This window comes from Crocodylus siamensis, chromosome 13 (genome assembly GCF_052110815.1).
Source record: "Crocodylus siamensis isolate JL-2025a chromosome 13, ASM5211081v1, whole genome shotgun sequence".
Classification (NCBI taxonomy): Eukaryota; Metazoa; Chordata; order Crocodylia; family Crocodylidae; genus Crocodylus; species Crocodylus siamensis.
Window position 1 is genome coordinate 5,881,279 of NC_143407.1, and position 19,972 is coordinate 5,901,250.

General features: G+C 55.7%; 1 protein-coding gene across 1 annotated transcript in view; it reads right to left on the reverse strand.

The window, feature by feature from the left end:
- Window positions 1–19,972, reverse strand: part of ITPR3 (inositol 1,4,5-trisphosphate receptor type 3) — a 66,796-nt gene that overhangs the window by 35,272 nt on the left and 11,552 nt on the right. Inside the window, exons 2-13 of the mRNA XM_090026662.1 lie at window positions 19,564–19,634; window positions 13,036–13,157; window positions 8,374–8,460; window positions 7,666–7,824; window positions 7,237–7,335; window positions 7,017–7,100; window positions 5,653–5,799; window positions 4,868–4,963; window positions 3,300–3,350; window positions 2,524–2,666; window positions 1,649–1,748; window positions 1,045–1,205 (exon numbers count right to left, since the gene is read on the reverse strand). Of these exons, the coding sequence (XP_089882788.1) occupies window positions 1,045–1,205; window positions 1,649–1,748; window positions 2,524–2,666; window positions 3,300–3,350; window positions 4,868–4,963; window positions 5,653–5,799; window positions 7,017–7,100; window positions 7,237–7,335; window positions 7,666–7,824; window positions 8,374–8,460; window positions 13,036–13,157; window positions 19,564–19,634 (1,320 nt within the window). The remainder of the gene's footprint in view (window positions 1–1,044; window positions 1,206–1,648; window positions 1,749–2,523; window positions 2,667–3,299; window positions 3,351–4,867; window positions 4,964–5,652; window positions 5,800–7,016; window positions 7,101–7,236; window positions 7,336–7,665; window positions 7,825–8,373; window positions 8,461–13,035; window positions 13,158–19,563; window positions 19,635–19,972) is intronic.

The window sequence follows — 19,972 nt, forward strand, 5'->3', positions numbered from 1 at the left end:
CTGGAAAGATGAGAAGGGGTCAGGACCTGGATTATGAACATCTCTTCCTCCAGACAAAGCCAAGTGTGTGGCACTGTGCAGTGCAAGGGATTCAGCTCATCAGCGTGCAGGAGGGCCCGCCAAGGGGAAGTGGCTCGGTATGTCACAATCTGTGTTTTTGTTAGGAAATGCCAGGAACCCACCCCACTAAAACAAATTCCTGTGACCTCCTGCTATGACAGCCATCTCCGTTTGCTTTTCTTGCAGCGTGGGAGAGGCGGATGGAGGCCCGATGCACAGTCCAGCTGCCTCGCTGCACGGCCGGGCAGCAGCGAGCTTTTGAACGGGCCACTGGCACAGATGCAAGGCAGCCCTGCCACGGCGCTGCCGCAAGAAGCAGAGCGGCAGGGACCCAGAGCCATCGGCACCCATCACGGGAGGGCTCTCCACGGCCGGCGGGGTACACACTTCACTGCTGACATAGGCCAAGCTAGTCACCTTGCTGGATCCCACCTCTGTGATGGGGCAGGGCTCCTCACAGCCCCTGGGTCCCAGGGTGTGAAGATCCATTTAGGAGCAAGGCACCAGACTGGAGGAGCAGAGTTGCCTGATGTGTGTGTATAGCAAGGGAAAAGGGCACGGCCGAGATGGAGCTAAGTGACATGCGGAGGAGACGCTGGCTGGAGTTGGAGGGTGAAGGGTTTTCAGCAAAATTAGGCCACAGACCGCCCATTCAGTACTTCAGGTGATGGAAGCTGCCAGGCGCCCTAACCTGAACCCCGAGCCCCGAAGCCATTGCCTCCTCCCCTGTCTTTAAGCAGACTCTGCTCCCCCCACCCACAGGCCTCTGGGTAGCCCTGGTTTCACCCTGGTTCCTAGAGCGATTAAATTACAATTTTAGAGGAAATGGGACTTTTCAACTAAAATCAAGAGGCTTCTGCTCATCCACCTCATCAGAGACAGCGCTCAAACAGCACAGTGTTACGGGCAGAGACGTACCACAGGGGCTGACCCCAGACATCGCTGTGTTTGGACTGCAGTATGGGAGCATGGCCCGGTTCTTACCGCCGCTCGTTCTGGCTCAGGAAGCCCTCGTTCATCTTCTCCACCACGTTGGCCAGCATGGAGCTAGCATCGTTGGCAAAGTCCAGGTCTCGGATTTCTGACACCGGCACAGACAAGATGGCAAAAGCTTCTTTGTCCTCCTTGGTGGGGCAGGTCCCAAGCTGGAAAGAAAGAGAGAACCCAGCATTTCCCCATCTGCTCGAACCCCAACACAAGCATCTTCTGCTGGGCCAGATACACGCGGCAGCCTCTCCGCAGCATGCAGTAGGGCAGGGCAGGGTTCAATTCTGCAGTCCTGCCTGCCGCGAGCACTGCAGCATCCTCGCTGCATCTGGGGTGGGACACAGCGGGGCCACCTTAATCCACACCTGCTTGGTGGCCACCATCCGGTGCTGTATTGACTGCCTGGGCTGGGTTCTAGATTGCTTTTCTTGCCCTGATCATCAAGAACCCAGATGGTATTTCTGGGCCTCTGGGCACAAACTCTGAATGTCGCTTCTGTGCCAACAAGGTCGGAGGGGTACTAACTTCAGCAACCTAAGAGCAAGGAGGAGCAAATGTATGTTGGCAGCAGCAGCCCAGGGTGCTCAGGCGCTGAACGTACCATGAGACGGATGGGCCTCTCTTCGTCCACGTCAATGGGCACGTTGGTGCTCTGGATCCAGGTGTTGGTGCAGAGGTGGCGCAGCCTCACAAAGGAGTTTCTGAAACCACAGCAACATAGGTTACAGTGTGACAGGGCTTTCCATCCTGGCCATGTGAAATGCTTCTAACCTCCCCCTGCTGAAATGCAGCCACCTCTGGGGTGCGGCACAGCATTCATTCTGCACCAAGTCTGCGTGGCTTCTTTTGGGCAGGGAAGGGAGAGAAGCAAAGCTCAGAGGAGCTCAGAGGAGCAGCTGACAGCTCAGAGGAGCAGCTGGCAAGGTTTGCAGGGAAATGAGGGCAGCCAAGCTAACCACCCAGCCTCCAAGGTGTAGTGGTGACCCCTTTTTATCTTCTACAAACATCAGGAGATCCCAAACACCCACGTCCTTGATCTCTGTATCACTGCATGGCCAAGACCCACCAGCTAATAGGAGCAAAGGGACCTACACCACTTCCAACTGCAGCTGGGTTTCCCTTAACAGTCCCCATCCAAGACCTGACTGGGCTCCAGAGCTGGACTTTCAAGGCTGTGACTACTTCTCCAGGCTCCCCACAACCTTCCTCCACCCCATACCTTGCTCCGAGGTGCAGCCAGCCTGCGTAAGGCTGGGCAGCAGAGAGAACTGGACAGCTGGCAAAGCTACCGATCCCCCAGCGAGGAGTGCAGGATGAGTTGGTTAAAAGGACCCCTCTGAGGTCCCTGCCCTTTGCTAGACAGCCATGCTCTCAATAGTCATGAAACCCTGTATGATTTGAGCCGCCCAAAGTGCAGGACTGCGAAGAGAACTGAACCCCGCATGGCTGAGCAGGCACCCAGGCCTTTCCACATACCGAGGGACAAAGGAGTCCGTCTTCTGCAGCGTGGTGGGGTCTAGCTCAAAGAGGGAGGCAATGTCATTCCCGTGGGGTACGGCCACCAGCCGGTATTTGATCTTCTCACCCGTGTTCCTCCGGCTGGAGCGACTGGTCCCAACCTGCACCGAGGGATGAGGACATCAGCAATGCTACTGAGCAGGAAGGCCCAGGCAGCCCACGGACCTCTCCGTCTCTCTCACACACACACACTCGGGTCAGGAGGGCTACTCTAGATTTGCAGCAGGCACTCAGAGACTAGGCGGTGTCCGCGCTGCACCGAGCTCAGTCAGAAGGAGACTAGGAGACTAAAAAGCACAAGTGCAGTGAGATGCATGCCATTCACCAAGCCAAACCCATCTCCAGCACTCCCCATGTCACTTAGTAGAAGAGCTCTCCCTTCTCCTGGGCATAGGAATGCATTTTTTCTCTCACCACCCTCTCCCAGCCCGATGTCCCAAAGTCTCGAGGCTACATGGCCGCCGCAGGCAGCTGGATTTCAATTTGTCAGAATAATCCACAGGGCTTCAGCCTGGGACCAGCCCTTGAGGGTGGCAAAGACACTAGACTGCTGCACAGAGATGACTCAAGCGACGAGGCATTTTCCAGTGCTTCCATGAGTACCGGGTGCTGCTGTTGTACTGGAGCTCACTGTCCCTGCAGGAACAACTGCCCCTGTTCTTAGCGCTGAAGCAGGAGATCATCTCCAGGCCCAGGTAGCAGCACTGCTGCTCGGCAGACAGAATCCAACTCACCGTGGACCCTGACTTGGGCTCGCTTGCATCTCCCTTGTAACTTGGGTTTTCCTAAACCATAAGAGAAATATGAAAAGAAAGGAAAAACAATCAATCTGCTGTGTCTGGCCCTTTAAAATTCCCAGCGGAGGGGTTCATCCCCTGTTATTTCTGCCTGTTCGGTGCATCGTCCGAAGCCCAGAGCGCGGGCAGGGAAGGTGGAACAGCAGGGTTTAGAGAACCGAGTCAGGCGGCAGAAGAGCCTCGTGGCCCTCGCACATGCAGTGTGGGACTCCACTCCTACTGCAGTGACTGGGCCACGGACAGCGGGCAACAAGCCTGCCACAGCCCCAGCTCACAGGGCTGGGTGTACTAGCTTCGGCAGCGGGGACTGAGAATTCAGGTCCCAGAAGCCTCGCTGCTGAAAACCCGCCGAGGGGAACAGCTTACAGCTCAGAGGAGCAGCCCCATCGCAGCCCTCTGAGATTCAACGTGCTGGATGCTGCCGAGGGACGTTTTCCAACTCTCTTTTGAAGGCAGCAAAAATGCATCCCCCTCTTGGCAAAACCTGGCCGTGGCATTCTCCGTTCAATGCTAACTATTGTTCCACTCACCGTTCACTGGGAACAGATAAGGTTTCCTTCCCAGCTAGGAAGTACCTCCGTCACGGCTGTGCGACACCCTGCAGCAGCCCCCCTTCCAGGAGTCGCAACAGATATCCACGTGCCCCCTACAGCCGTGGTGCACCGGACAGGCACTGTTTTATCTCTGGAGGGGTGCACCTTAGTGCCATATGAAACCATGTTATATAAAGCTGGAGGCTTCTCTAGACTGTTACGAACAGCAGACCCCCCACCAATCACTCCACCGACTTGAGGCAAGTCCTTCCTGATAATCCCTTTCTACCTTCCCTGCTCCGATTCAACCACAAGATATGGGGAAGAGTCAGGGATCGGTAGGGGAAACTCTCTGTCTTGTATTACATGGGAGATCTGAGCGAATAGTCTTCTTGGCTCCCTCTGAGTTATGAACAGGAGAGGTGCCAGGACAGCATTTGGTCCACAAGGGTTAAACGCTGCTAGCCAAATTCTGCTCTCGGAGCCATCCAGGCAATGGGGTTGCACTGGTGTGGCCCAGAGTGAGCAAATAAAGGGCTGTGCGTGGAAAACATGCAGAGCCAGTCTGACAAGCGCATTCCAGCCCCGGGACATGGGGGTTCAGCTGGGAAGGTCTGAGCGCAGCACACGGACAAACAGCAGCATTGTTCATGGCCCCGCTCCCGGAGCTTGGCATCTCTGCCTCCCCGCAGGCACAGAGTTCAGGACTCTCCCATGAGCACGGGCAAGGCACTTTGCACAGAGGAGACACTTGAAGCAACCTGGAAACTGGGCGAGGGCCGAAAATGGTCCCAGAAACACTGCCTGGCTCCGAGGCAGCTGCACCAGGTGGGACGTGGGCCTCTGGAGAGGAGTTGCTGCTCTGCATTGCGAGCAAGATAACACGCCCTTTGCCATGGACTGTCAGGCTCTCATGGACTTGAAAGGAAGCAGGATCCCTCCCCACCCATCCAGCTCCCGCACCCACGTTACCTCTGCTGCCAGGTAGTTCCCAGTGGCGAGATGCTTGAAACGGTACAGGCCATTCCAGTGCCCGGCTCCACCTCGGCAAGGGTCGTGATGAACCACCTGAAAGAGATGCAAGGAGAGGAACGATGGGCTGAAGCTTTAGGCTCTGGCTTAGGATGGAGGAGAGCCTGGTGCAGATCCCTGCCCTGCCAAGGCTTCCTGTGTGATCCTGAGTCTCTCTGCACCTCAGTTCCCCGCGTGCACAACGCAGATCGTGGTATCACTCAGCCTCGCAGGCAGGTTGCGTGACACTCAGACACCGCGGGAATGGAGGCTATCCAGGTTCCTCCTGAGACAGAGACATGGTGCGGTGGGTGGCGATGGCTACGAGACATGCAGTTTGCAGCTGGAGACAGTCTCTCCAAAGCCTCGAGGAGCTCCAGTTCTGGGCTCTGCTTTGGACCCACCACTAGCTCCCCATCCTTCCCCGGGACAGCACTGAAGCCACAAAAGTGCTGTAAGCCCAAAGCCCGGCGTCCCTAGGCTTGAAAGGTGCCGAGCCAGCCACGCACCTGGTCAGGAAACAGCGTGAGCTCTACAACCCATGCAGAGACCTGCCTGCCTCCACCACGGCTAAGCCCCGCTGCACAGGTCATCGGCTGGGCTGGAAGCTGGGAGCGTCAGCAAAGCAGGCATCCCCTCCCCTACCTCTGCAGCTGCCCCTGCTGCCTGAAACGTGAGGCTGTTCTCCTCTGGGTGCGTGGGTTAGCAGAGGGAGAGCTAGCACACATGCTGCTCTCAGCACTCACCTCCACTTCCCACAGGGCGTTGGAGCTGGTGGCGGAGGTGGCCGACTGCCGCAGGGTGGTTCGGAGGAAGACGTGCAGCTTGCTCTTGTACTCGTCACAGGTGAGGAACTTCTCCTGCTCCGCGTGAAACAGCCTCACCACGTCCCCCTGCCAAGGAAGGACACGGAGGTGAGGCTGCTGGCACCATGACACGAGCGGCATACACAGCGAGGTCGTTTTCAGACTGCTTGGGTCCTCCGCCACCCCTTGAGCCAGCAGGACGGGTGGAGAATGGCCTCACCCATAACCCGGGGATCTGCTCAGCAGGGCTGTTCTGTCCAGACGTCCTACTGCGCCAGGGCCTCTTGCCCCCCCCACTTCATTACGAGGGGGTTTCCCTCCTAGAGGGACAGAGAGCTGTACAATGCGTCAGCTCAGACTGGGAGTTGTTGGGGCTGGATGGTCTGGCACTGCATGTACATGCAGAATGCAGCAAGCTGGGACATGGCGCTTGGCCGAGGCCACCTGGCACTACCCTAACGCAGGCAATGAAAGGACAGGCAAGTGGCAAGTGGTCTATAATGATCCCAGAAAGGTCACTGCATCCCCAGAGATGCTGCTGCATGTTACTGCAATTCCACAAGCAGTAGAGGATGGCTCCCTTCCCTGTGGGGGGCACCTGGACTGTCCCACCCCTGGCCTGAGGCTATAGAGGCAGCTGCTCTGGTCCTGCCCAAGGCACATGCAGAGCCCTGCTGGGGTCATATCTGCTTGCAAGTACAGGAAGGCTCAGCTTGAGGCCTAAGGCAGGGAGCATTGCCCAGCGGCTGGAGCAGAGCAATGGGGATAAGTCTCCTGCGCTGCCTGCTACCAAGTCACTCCATTTCCACAGCCTCTTCGTGCCTCTTCAGTAAATGGGTGTCAAAAGAGTCACCAAAGGAGAAGGCAGAGGCTCAGCTAAGGAGTGTGCTTGTAGAGAGGCTGCAGAAGCGCTGGATGAGCCTAATCCCTGGTTCAAGGATGCCAAAGATAAGATCAAGAGCCCCTCCAGCTGAACAACAGCTTCCCCAGGGAGAGGTCCTTTCCCATGATAATCACAGCACTGCCTGGCTCCTGGCCTGTCATCGGTGGCACTGTCTGCGTGCAGGACTGTCCTCGAGACCCGAGTGAGGACAACAGGGGAGAGGGTACCCAGGGGTGCATGCAGGTGGCTGGCCTTGAAATAACCAGCTCTCAAGCACTTAAAAGCGATAAATCCTCCCCAGGGGCAGAGCTGGTGTCTCATGCCTCCAGCATGTTTATGGATGGAGCAGAGATGGGGGGACTGGCTCCCAGGGGCCCCGTCTGAGCAGCCCGGCACTGTTAAATGGATGTGCCCCCCTTACCCCTTTCAGCACTTCCTCCATGTGGTCCCGGAACTGCATGAACAGGTTGATTTTCCAGCTGGTGTTACAGTTCACCGAGTTCACCTGGGGAAAGGGGGAGCGTGAGCTTAGAGCAGGACCAAAGCGGAGCAGCAGAACGCCAGTCCCAAGCCACGGGGGAAGCCTGGATCCCCAAGTCACCTCCCAGCCCTGTCGGGGACTCCAGCCCTTCGCCCAGTACCTCTTTGCAGCCGGCGTTGTCGGCGAGTTCATAGCTGCTGGCGTGCAGCGGCTGCCCGGCATTCACAGGGTTCAGGATCACTTTGTCTCCCACGACTACCTGAGGAGGAGGATTAGAGTCGCAATCAAGCTCCCGGATCCCAGGGGATGCTGCAAGGGTCCCTTAACGCTCGACGAGAGCCTGCCAGGCCGTCCTCGGGATCACGCTGCCCTGCAGCAGCCCTGAGCTCAGGCAGAAGGAGAGAGCATCATCTGCTTCTGGCTCTGCCCCCAACCTCTGGCAGATCACTCTCCCCTTCCCATGCCTCAGTTTCCCCGTCTGCCTCACAGGGGAGCAGAGAGGCTTAATTCACTGCTCTTTGTGGAGAGCCTCAGCCAAAAGGCCTTTCTATCCTTTTGCTGACGCTTTCCGCAGCCTAGCCATGCTCACATTATCTCCCTCGCTCCTCAGTTTCCAGAACGGCTGGATGAAGAGCCAGGAGCCCTCGTTGCCCATAGCATCCAGCGTCACCCTCATGGCGTTCTTCTCCAGCAGGGCAGGGAGCCGCTTGTTCACCGTCAGGTACTTGTTGCTCTTCATGTGGAGAAGCTGGAAAAGCCAGTTGCCTCAGAGTGGAGTCCCCCAGTCCCTCCCGTGACAGCACAGCCCAGAATTAAGCTGGGAGCAGCCCCGCGGGCCAAGCTAAGCAGCGCGGCCTGGGAGCCGGAGGCAACAGAGGCTCTGCCTGTGTCCGGCAGCCTCAAAGACTTGCCTCTCCGGACATTACCCTCTCTCTTCTCCACTTGGTTCTGCCTGGTCCTGGGCTTCAGCCCCAAACCCCCTCCACAGTCAGAGCTACAGGAGTGACCCAAGACTTTTAACTCGCATGACGCCAAGTGAGAGTTGCAGGAGTGACCCAAGACCTTCAACTCACGTGAAACCAAGTGATTACCCCCAAATCTGAACGGACCTCAGAGGTAAGCACCAAACCGGGTCCTGCAAGGACATGGGAGAAGGGAAGCAGGCAGCCATCCAGGTGGCTTCACTCCTTACTGCTGGGGGTTTCACCAGATCGTGACAAGAGCCATGCCCCCAGAGCGGGGCGCAGGCAGGGCCCAGCAACGCCGAACCGCTGGGAGGGATGCACGCACCCCGTACCTGTATGACGTTGCCGTACTTCACCACGTCACCGTGCACCTTCTTGTTCTCCGTATCATTCTGCTTCTGCTCCATCTGAGCCGCATGCTGTCCACAAAACAAGAGCAGAGGACCGTGAGTCCCGGCCTCGGCCCTCGGGGGGGAGAGTGAGGCCTCTGCTACACCTGAGATAGGTGATGTATTAACCGGTTATGTGCGCAATCAATTTAGACCGGCCACACGGGAAAGGAAGACTGGCCACATGTGCAAAGTACTTATCAAACAACTAAATGGTTAACTGCAAAATAGATGGAGACCAGCCACAGGTGCAAAGTAATAAAAATGACTCTCCAGCTATACAAAGAGCCAAACAGCTATCAAGTTAGTCCTTGAAAATGTGTAACAACTCTAGACCTGGTTTCGTTTGAACGTGTGGCAGGGCCCTGAAGAAGCAGTGAGGGCACAAGGGCATCTCTCATCCCACTCCAAGCCTACAGGCAACTTCACTGAATCAGGGCTGCATTTTATGAAGCAGCCTGTAATTGGGGGCCTTTCAGTATCCGGCTGCTCCGCCTGAGACGCCTTGAATTGGCCTGGTCAGCTCTGCCCAAAGCCCCCTGGAGCTGTGGGTGAGGCCCAAGGAGGCTTCAGTTGAGCACCCAGAAACTGAAGCACCCAAGATCAGAGGGGACTGGATGCGCTGGCCTCGCGCTTCAGGCCAAGTCAGCCCCAGACCTTTCCAAGGAGCTCCCTGTGAAGAGCCAAACAAGGGACCACGGGCTACCGCTTGGCGTCAGGCGGGTCTGAATATCAGGAGGTCCCAGCCGCTTCTCAGTTTGCAAGTGCCATCGGTCAAGTCTTGGGGAAGAAAAAAGGGGCAACCCCAGAGGTTACTGCATGTCCAAACTTGCTGGGTGGGGGTAGAAGATGGGTGCACAACAGCCAAGAAGCTGGGGGAACAACTGTGCCCGTTCTGGGCCAGGCGCCCGCCTCCCAGAAACACCCTTCTGCTTTGCATATGTATCAGGAGAATCAACATAGGCGAGACCACGAGGTGAGGAACAAATAATCACACGGGAAATGGCAGATTCACACAGGAAACTCAGGGATGCGACCATACCAGCGATGCTGTCTCTTGGATTCCCCGCCAGACTATCGAGCTGTCCTTTGCAGTGGAGCCCACCAAGGCAGCATCCCAGCGAGACGCTGCTCCAGGGCAGCCAGCATTTTGAAGAGCAAAAGTCCCTGCCTTGCAGCCCCGTGATGAATACGGGTGACACGTGCCCAATGGCCACGGACTTCTGGGCAGCCTGGGAGTGTCCCAGGGTGACTCTGTAGACGATTGTTCAAAGCGTGCAAGCTGGCAGACCCCACAGAACTGATCAAGTGAAGGGTTGTGGGGAGCAGCAGGGGAACCCGGTCCTGCCCATCTACTTCTCTATTTCTAAAGCAGCGTGCAAGGAGCCAGCAGCTCACTAGCAATTGAGCAGGACTGAAAGCTGCTGAGACTGCCATCCACAACCCTGCCCTCCCTCAAGAGGGAAGGGAAGGAGCTGCAGGGAGGCTGAGGGGGGCTTTGAGCCTGCAGAGAAGGCGACTAATGGAGCATTGGAGGCTACGAACCTCCCTTGCCTCCCTGGAAGCAGCAAACAAAGCGACTGCCCAAGCAGGTAAGTGCCATGACCGTAAATCTGTTCTGCCAGATGCTGCCACTTGAAGAATGCTTCGCTGACAATCAAAAGGGCTTTAAAACATTACGCCACTTTCCTTTCACTAAACCGCAGTCCCCTGAAATCCTCCGACAAACACTGGAGAGACAGCTTGAGCATGCACGGTTTGGGAGGGGCCCACAGTTCACCAGAAACAAGAGCTGCAAAATGAACTGCATGGGAAAAGGAGCCAATAACACTTGGGGCTGCTGGGCTCAGCCTGTGCACAGGAAGTCGGGAACAGAGCACGCCACTGAAACAGGTCTGAGTACGCCAGGGCAGGGAAAGCGTGGCCCAGCGCTGCTCCCGGGGAGAGAAGAACGTAGCAGCCGCTCTTGGAGCTGAACCCTTCTCAACCTCTCTCCCACCTCCACGGGACAGGGTTCAAAGCTGGGGGTGGGGAGTCTGGCTGCCACGTGTCTCCAATACAAATTGCTCGCAAAAGTGAAAGAAGTTTAGTGCTCCTGGCTTGTTTCTTAGGTGTTTATAAATCACCCATTGTGAGATGTGACTGGCGGCCTGTTCCAGGAAGGGAGGTGACAGGTCTGGACGTCGGCTGTGGGGAGCAAAGGCAAGGGGCCGCAGATCAGGACTCACTCCAAAGGGCGTCTGAGCAAGGGATGTGCGCTGTTAGATGGGACAAGACGACGAGCTTGTATAAACTAGCTAGTAATGATGGGGCCAGGACTTGATCCAGACATTTAGCAACGGAGCCCTTCATTCATGATCCGTTTCCATTAAGGCTTGTTAACAGTACAAGGTGTTTTCTAACCCACGCAGGAGAAGAGAGGCCATCTCCGTATGCAGCCGTGTACGGCACGGACTTGATATCATGTCTTCCTGCCTTCACAACAAGACTAGAAGCCTTTCTGGATGCCGAGCCGTAATCAGCCCCAAGTTATAAGCAAGTACCGGGTGGCACGTTCTGTCTCGTGTCAGACACGAGGACAAGAGAGATGATCGAACGATCCTGCCCAAACTCAAAATTCATGACTCATCCTTTAAAACATGCCAGTTGTTTTTGACAATTATGCAACGTTTAATAGGGGCCTTGTCCAAATTCATTAGAGTCGAGGGTGATGTTTGACTTGGATGGGTTTTGGATTGGGTCCTATTCACAGTTTTTCCCAAGCTGCCTAGCTCCCGGTGCTGGGCCTGCTTTATTTCTCACAGCATTTCTGTTTTCACAGGCACCGCTGTCCGCTACGGTCTTCTCCCACTGGCTCAGCCCATCTCTGCTCCAAGAAATGGGTTGTTCCTTCTTACAAGCCAAGCAGGAATCTGGATTTACCATTACATTATCCCATTCTGCTCCTGTTCAGTCGAGAGGTGTTTTTGCCCCTTCTTGAGGCCCAGAGAAGCGATGGGCATTAGATAGCTCCACTCACAAGGATCCCAAAAGGCAGGTGTCTCCAATGCCCTGCAGAGCTACCGCTGTCTGAGCTCTCTATCACACACCACTGCAGTGGGAAGGAAGCTGTTTTTATCAGCATGGAGCAGCCCCACACAATAGCTGGGTGCAGGAAATGGAAAACAGCATCTCAAGGGGAAATGGTAATGGGCTCAAATGCAATTCTTCGTGGTGCTCTCTGGTGAGGACTCCAAATGGCAGCCCTGCAAAAAGGATCCCCTCAAAGGCCAGCATCTCCCTACCAGTGCAGCACTGACTCAGAAAGAAGCCCGGCGGTACTGAATCAGCTAGGACTGCTGCCTCCTTCAGCTTCCCTTTGATGGAGGTCTCCCTTCCACGTGACACTTTACCTTGCGTGATCCGGGAAGATTGCAGCCCAACGTGATACAGTGACTGGGCTTCTTAAGTAGCGGGTGTCTTCAACAGATTTCCATTCACAGATCATTGCATCTGGCCAGATTTCATAAGCAGCACCCTGCCATACCATCCTGTCCCCCCTGATCACATCCGTTTTCCCCACGGTCACTCAGTGGTGTGGCCATTTTGCATTTTTCCAAATACGCTAACAATAAATACAAGCCTGTCATACACACACGTGTGCTAATAGACACATGCACACACACATACAGAGGCTCCCTCCTGCACATGCACAGCAGCTTGTCGTGCTGTAAACTTTTATGTTAAATGTCATCGTACATTATTAGCACATATGCATGGCCCTGTGATGGCCCAGAACACAGATATCCTACCAGGGCACAGGAAAATGAAAGCTTTCAGGCCAAATTCATCCCTGGATGCTAGTGGGTGTAACCCCCCCAAAGCCTCTGGATCTGTTCAAGTTGATGGCAATGTCAGGGCTAGCCCAATGCATTTCTACCCACAGTGGAAGCAATAAACCTATCATCAGATCCCTGCTCTGCGATGTGTTTCCCACTCCCTGCTCAAGAGCAGATCTAAAACATCAATGCCACAGATCTAAGGGATTCCCCTTGCTCCCAAGGACGGAGAAGCCAGCCTGGAACAAAAGCAAAGGCGAGGCAAGGAGACAGCAGTGAAATCCAAGGATAATTTATCCGACTGCCAAGGGCAGAGAAGCAAACAAAGGGGTGGAGGACGAGCGCCCCATGCAATTCCAACTCACTGGTGCGACATGCTTTGTGGTATACCCCCGTGGTAGTCTGTCCATATAACAGTAACAACAACAGCAGTGGTTCTGTTTGTCTGCAGATCTCATAGTGGTCTGCAAAGGAGGCCGCTATCACTATCCCCATTTACTGGGTTACGATATCTTAGAAGATTATATCGATAAAAGCCTGCTGCTGCTACCAGATAATGGAATGGTTCCTCTCGTTCATGGGAAAAGAGGGCCATGATGGTCCCTGGCGGGGCAAATCGTTACACAAACATCACCAAAAAAGGGCCCAGCTTTCCAAGAATGCCCCAGGGAAAGGCAAAAGATGTGTCCGCGTTTGTGGGGTGACAGGCTGGCAAGTCCTCAGCCAGTTACTCCACGATGCCACGAGGACTGTCAGCGGCCAGAGCGCCCGGGGGAACGCTGCTCACCTGGAGTTTCTGAAGCAGCACGACATCGGCGATCTTATCCTTGTCTTGCTTGGTCTGCTTGGCTTTCCAGTACTGCTTCTGGGCGGAGTAGCGGTTCATGGGACATACTTTGAAAAGGCAGTCTAGGAGGAGAAGCAGCCAAAGGTTAGCCTAGGTCACCAACACGGCATGTCTGGTACGTCCCCTGATTTCTGTGAGTGTGGGGTGCAGCAACAACCCCGCAGAGATGCATCCTATGTCAGGATCACTCCTGGGACAATCCCTGAGATGCCAAGGGTTAGGGCACCGGGGCCAAGGGGCAGGCCTTCCACTCGGGAGGCTGCCAACTTACTCAAGGTGAGGGTATGGGCGCTGCCTTCGCATCTGCCCCACATAGCCCCTGCTTCAGGTGTTTTTATCCCTGTCAGAAATCACCAGGCAGCTCTGCAACATTTGCAGCCACTGTCCTGGTGCAGGCAGTCTGCGCACATGAGCGCCTGTCTGTCCGCAGCCACCAACGCTGAGCCTGCAAACCTGGGGCGCGAGCTCAGGCCTGAAGTATTTCAAGTGCAACCCCCAGTATATTAACAAGTACTGCCCAAGAGCTGGTCAGAACAGCTGGTTTCTTCACCTCTGCTGCTTTCATAATGAACTACAAGGGAAACAGGATATGGACTAGAAAAACAACAGTGCTGAAGATCAATTGAACCACACTAGGAGGAAGCAGCAGCAGCAGCAAGCTGCGGGCTTCACGAGGAAATCTTGCATGACAGAAGTCTGCGTGGAAAGCACCCAGTCTGAGAAAGTCAGAGCGCAACGGCTTCGGACTTTGCAGTGGCTGGCTGCACCCTGGGTCCCGGAGATATTGCGAGCGCCTCGCTCCTTCCCCCTTGTAATCAATCCATGCAGCTGCAACCCCCTATCAATACTCACAGAGAGGATAACAGACTTACTACTGGTGCTAGCAGTGATGGGGCGATGTCTCAGCTCACTGGGGAGACCTGCTTCGGGAGCAAGCGCCCCAGTCTGGACCCCAGCTCCCCAAACACATGGTATTTCTACTCATGGCCAAACTTCTCGCTCCCCCTCTTCCAGGTCCCACCTGTTTTTTTGGGGAAGGGCTTCATGGTGTCGCAATCCAGGTGCGCTACTTTAGGACCTCTGAATTGAGAAACAGGGGCAAGCTCATGGAAAACATGAGGCTGTTGGCACCATGGAGGCTTGGAAGATGTGGGGGCAGAGGCTGGGGAGGAAGAAGTATCAGGCCCTGGGAGCCTGGGTCACTCCTGAAATAGCAGCCCAAGAACTTGAGACGCAAAAAGAAAATCATTTCGCTCCTTGGCTCCCGGCCCGAGGTGCTGGCAAAGAGGTATGTCTTTACCTGGGAGTGACGAACAAACAAGGCTGCGGGAGCAGTTCTCACCGTCCCGGGGCTGTTGGAGGGGGGCCAGGTTTCAGGTTTCACTCCACAGGTCTATTTGCTCATGGCAGAGCTGGTGCTAAGGGGCTCTTGTGATGCCGTGCCAATAGAAAGGGGGTGCCAGACCCACCTTTGTGGCGGCTGACAGACTTTGGACCGGGTCCGGGCCCTGCGGAGGGGTGGGGCGGGGGAGACACGCCAGGAACTCAGAGGACAGTCTGCTTCCCTCCACTGGGACCTGGGGTGCTTTACCGCTTTCACGCCTACCCCTACAATAGCACAATTATAAAAGGATCACAGAAACGTATCTGTTATCCAACGATCGCATAGTGCTTTGATCCTGCCACGAATTATGCTGCAAAAAGGACCTTGCTGAAGACGTCTGGCTGCCAAGAGATGGCTCCACATCAAAGCCCTGGATCTAACCATGCCCCAGCCTTAGCAGAGCTGAAACCTAGCACAGAGCACGGCCGCTCACCACCTTTGGGAAACTGAGGCACGGAGTAATTTAGCAGCTTGTCCTGAAGCACAGACCCAGGTTTCCTACCCAAGTTCTGACTCCCAGGCCCAGGACCCAATGACTCTGCCCCTTAAGAGGGTGATGGATGGAAAAGTCACGGCGGGCCTTGCAGGAGTTGCGAGCTTGCTGCCCATGGGAGCAGAGGCCACTGTGCGCGACAGTGCTGACTGTGACCCAGCACACAATTGGATGCACCTTACCGTCTCATCAGGGCTTTCCTTTCGTTCTCTCCCAGTTTCCCTCGTTCTGACTCAACCACATTTCACGGCTGCACGTTGCAAAACCCCATAGAAGAAACAAAAGCCTCCAAGGTTGGTGCCGGAGCTTTGTAGCACCCATCGACCTTTGGTCACGGCTCCCATAATTTATCGTATGTATTATCTTGGCCACTGCCCTCCTCTGCGATCACAGAATGAGAGAGACATAGGGCTGGGAGGGACCCCCAGAGACCAGCTAGTCCAACCCCCGGCCTGAGGCAGGATCATCCCTACCCAAACCATCCCATACAATCCATAATCTAACCTCTTTGTAACACTACCATCAACCCTGACACAAGACCTAACCTATAACATAAGACATAAGGCACAGGACTTACGAGGAGAGGCTGGGTTTATTTATTCTGGCAAAGAGAAGACTGAGGAAGGATTTAATAGCAGCCTTCAATTCTCTGAAGAGGGGTTGCAAAGAGGAGGGAGCTGGACTGTCCTCAGTGGTGGCAGATGACAGAACAAGGAGCAATGGGCTCAAGTGGCAGCAAGGGAAATTGAGGTTGGATATTGGGAAAAACTCTCATGAGGAGGATCGTGAAGCATTGGAATAGGCTACCTAGAGAGGTGGTGGGATCTCCATCCTTGCAGGTTTTTAAGACCCGGCTAAACAAAGCCTTGGCTGGGATGATCTACCTGGGGCTGGTCCTGCTCGGACCAGGCGGTTGCACTAGATGTGACCTCCTGAAGTCCCTTCAACCCACATTTTCTACGATTTTATACCACCCAAACCTGCGGCGGGTAAAGCAGGGGGACGACAGCAGCCAGGACTGGCAGCAAAAGCTGATTACAGCAAGCCCAGCTCAGCAAGCGTGTGCTCCAGAGTAGGTCAGGACAGGGGCTAAACTGAACCAAATTCAAACACCAGGAAAACAAAGGACTTTGCAGGGAAACTCCCTGAGCAGGAAGCAGACTCGTCTTGGCATGTTAATCCATTAGGATCAAAGTCCCCCTGGGAAGCCCCCTGTGCCCTGCACCTGGCAAGAGGCACTCAGCAGCTGGCAGGATCAGTCCCTCCTGCTCCCACGCAGCAGCGAAGCTGTCTGCTCTCTGCACGTGCGCACAGAAACCCACCGAGAGGAAGGCAGAGGCAAGCCGGGCACAGAAAGCCCCGGTGCGGTGGAGGGTTTAATCGCTGCGTTTGCTTTTCCCTGACATGCCTGAACGTGGGCCTCAGAAATGCCTGGGAGGGATCACAAGAAAAGCAAGGGAGCAGGAGCTGCCAGGCGTCTTTCAGAGATCGGCAGCCCCCGCCAAGCCCAGGCACTACACAGCTGAACTGGGTGTTTCTAGCCTTGAGGCAGCTGGACGGAAGACTCCCAAGGTATTTTAAACCCCTAAGCCTGACTGTCCTTCCACCTAATTGCCTTTATGCCTCACTGGCACCACTTAAAGGGGGTAGGAAAAGGTCTCGGAGACTCTCCTCTCCTTGTCTCACATAAAGGTCCTGTCCAGCCAGCTGCGGGGCTCTGCCATGGCCTTGCCGCTGGCCCCAGCACAAGGCCTGGAGCGGGGCTGTGGCCAGGATGCTCTGCCCTCCGGCTACCCGCTGCCTGCCAGGAGCCCAGAGGAGGCCAAGCATACGTTAGAGCAGCCCAGCGTCTGCTCCACCTTGCACCTGGTGCCTCAACCCAGAAGAGGATGCAAGTTAACCTCGAGCCTCTCTCTACCCCTGCCAAAGAGCTGCAAGAGAGTAGCAAAGCGCCAAGGCCACTGCTGCACCACCCACCCGGTGACACGCGCCTGCTTTTCTGGCTGCTATAACGAGGCCCCGAGTCTCACACAGACCTGACATAAGGCTCCCTAAATTCTGCAGGAGTTTGTATGTATGAGTCCCCTTCAGGCCCATCCCCAGGGAGAGAGATTTTACTGGCTATGTGGGCAAGGAATCAAGATGAGCATCTTATTGCTAGCATAGGTTTCCCCCTCTTTACCTTAGGCTGCTCCCATCCAAGCCAAAGACCCATCGGCATCACAGGTGCAGGCTGGAGCTACACAGAGCTTGCTGGCTTTTGCTGTCCAAGTCGAATACGTTCCACCCCAGGATGGCAATGCAGAAGCCCAGAAGGGAACAGGAGTCCCCGGATGAGCGCTGCACCTCTCACGGAGATCAGTGTCATGAGACATGTTACAATGCAGAGACACAAAGCTGGGAAGCTCCATCTCTAAATGAGATGTATAGGCATCCCATTGCAACAAATTATGAGGCCGTGATGAAGGTCAAAAAAGCTCCCATGCTAAGCTCGGAGGCTACGAGGTCCTCCGACACAGTTTCTTCATGTGCGACCGTGAACTTTGGTGCCGAGTCAAAACGCGGGAAACAGCACGAACGAGCATCGTGTGTGTAACTGTACCCAGACACGGACAAAGTAAAAAAATATCAGGTTAACTCTTAAATATGCACACCAGGTCACGGCCCCGTGGTCCCAGGTGCTGTAGGCACATCCACCAACAGGACCAGATCTGCTAGCAAGGCCACTTGCCCATCCTTCAAACGCTTCTCCTTTGCCATGAAACTCAGAGGCTTTACATCCTGACACGTTCTCCCACGGTGCCGTATCCCCTTGCCCGGACCCACCTTCTTTGGCTGGAAGCTCTTTGGGGCTGGGACTGTCCTTTTTGTTCCCTGTTTGTACAGCATGCGCCACAACGGGGTCCTGGCCCATGACTGGGGCTCCCACCTGCTCCCACGATGCCAGTAATAGGTGCCTGTTTCCCCACAACCTGTGACACCTATAGTCTAGAACAGGGGACTTTCCCCAGGGCAACGTGGCTGCGCCTGAAGCACATGGAGGCCTCGGTATGAGGAAGGAACAGGAGCTGGTATTCCCAGCTCACGTTGCAATGGAGCAAGCAGCAGGGCTCCAACAGGAGAAGGCGGATACAAGGATCCTTGTCAGGGACTGGAAGAACCAGGACGAGGGACCCAACACTTGAACAAAGGCCCAAGCATCAGTCCTGAGAGGTGCCGGGAGCTGCGAGCGTTTGGCGTCTTGCTGGCTGGGACACCCAGGGGCTCAGAAATGCCAGGGGTTAGGAAAGAGGGAGGAATGCTCTGGTCGTCCTGCCTGCCTGTCCTGGCTTTGCCAAGCCACTTCCAGGAGCCAGGAGCCGCCCTGCCCCTCCACTGACTCATCACCTTTTCCATTTGGACCAGGTCGCGCGGCAGCCAGCTCACAAGGGAAACTCAACAACGGCTGCCTCTCGCTGGAAATGGGAAAGAATAACTGAGCCTCCAACCGGGGCGGGGTGGGGCGGGGCGGCTGGAACGTGACAGCCGAGAATAGACGGGGATTTAATGTGTCTCCCTAAAAGCTGCCTGCCTCTTCAAAGGGCTGGTTAATCCCTCCCTGAGAGCTGCAGCCTGACCCAGCAGGCACGAGTGCTGCCCCGGGCCAACAGCTCACAATGGAATAAATGCAGGTCGGCATCTGCCCCTCCGTCCGTCCGTCCATCCATCCATCCCTCTGCCTCCCCAGCAGCTTCCTCTCCACCGGCAGCCAGCGTGACATACGTGAACGCTGGGGCAGCCAGGACCGTGGTTCAGGGAACCAGGCCAACCTGCCAAGATTTGTGGTCAACGCACCGGACTGAGATTCGGAAGAGGTGGGCTCAGCTCGTGGCACTACCACATGCCTACGGCGTAACCCTGGGCAAATCACTCAGTCCCTCCGCCTTCCCCCCACTACAGACCAGGGTGAATAATTGCTCCTGTGTCTGGCCTGGCTATTGAAATCTTGGCGAGGATGGTCAACTACCCTGTGTGTTTATAGCACTGATCGTGGCCAGCGAGGCACTATTTTAATGCACCTAACTAACAATAACACCCCAACAACAGGACCCTTGTCTCAGGCGCAGCTCTTGCAATTCAAATAATAAAACCACCCTCCAGACCCAGCCAGACCTAAAGAGCAGTGTACACGCTCCAGTGTGTGCAGAGAACAGCCCAGCCACTGCGACAGTCACAGCCAGAGACCGCCGGAGGAATCCAGCAAGGAAAGGCAGTAAGAGGGAAGGACTGATTTCTGCTAGAAGATGCCTGCCTGATATCCACCACGTTGCGTATCAGTGCAAATTCTCCTGTGCCGCTTTGCAAAGGACAGAGGACGCAGGCAGATTCACAGGCCCTACAAAGTTTTGCTGGGGCTGACAATAACGGCACCTATAGCGCCAACGAGTGGCGCAGAGCTGCAACATGAACCTCTGGCCCGATGTTAGAACAGGAGCTTGCAATAGCTCCTCGCCCCACTGGAGACGTCCCAGCGCTGGGGGAGAAAAGAGCGATGCATGGGACCACGTCCAGTGGAGCACGACTGCTGGGACCCTGCCCTACGGCCTCTTACCTCGGAACTTCTTGGGCGGATTCTCCAGGTCGCCGGCCGCTGGCTCCACCACGCAGCGGTCATCAACCAACCTGGAAACAAGCACAGGGACAACGTCTCAGCAACAGCGACTCGGCTGAGCTCGGCAGCCTCACCACAAACCTCAGAACTACCAAGCCAGCCGCTCCGCTGCCTCACGGTGCGAGTCTAAGCAGAGGGGATACCACGCGATGCCGGATGCACAGCGCGACTTCCTCTGTTCTGTACAGCGCTGGCCCCACGCGAGACCTACATCTGGGTCCCGACTCAACCAGCATCTAGCAGGACCCTTCACCCAGGAAAACCCTCGTGGTCTTCACCATGCACCATTCTGAGCTGCCCATATATTCCAGCGCTCGCCCATCTTTCGGTCCCCTAGGATGGGGATGGC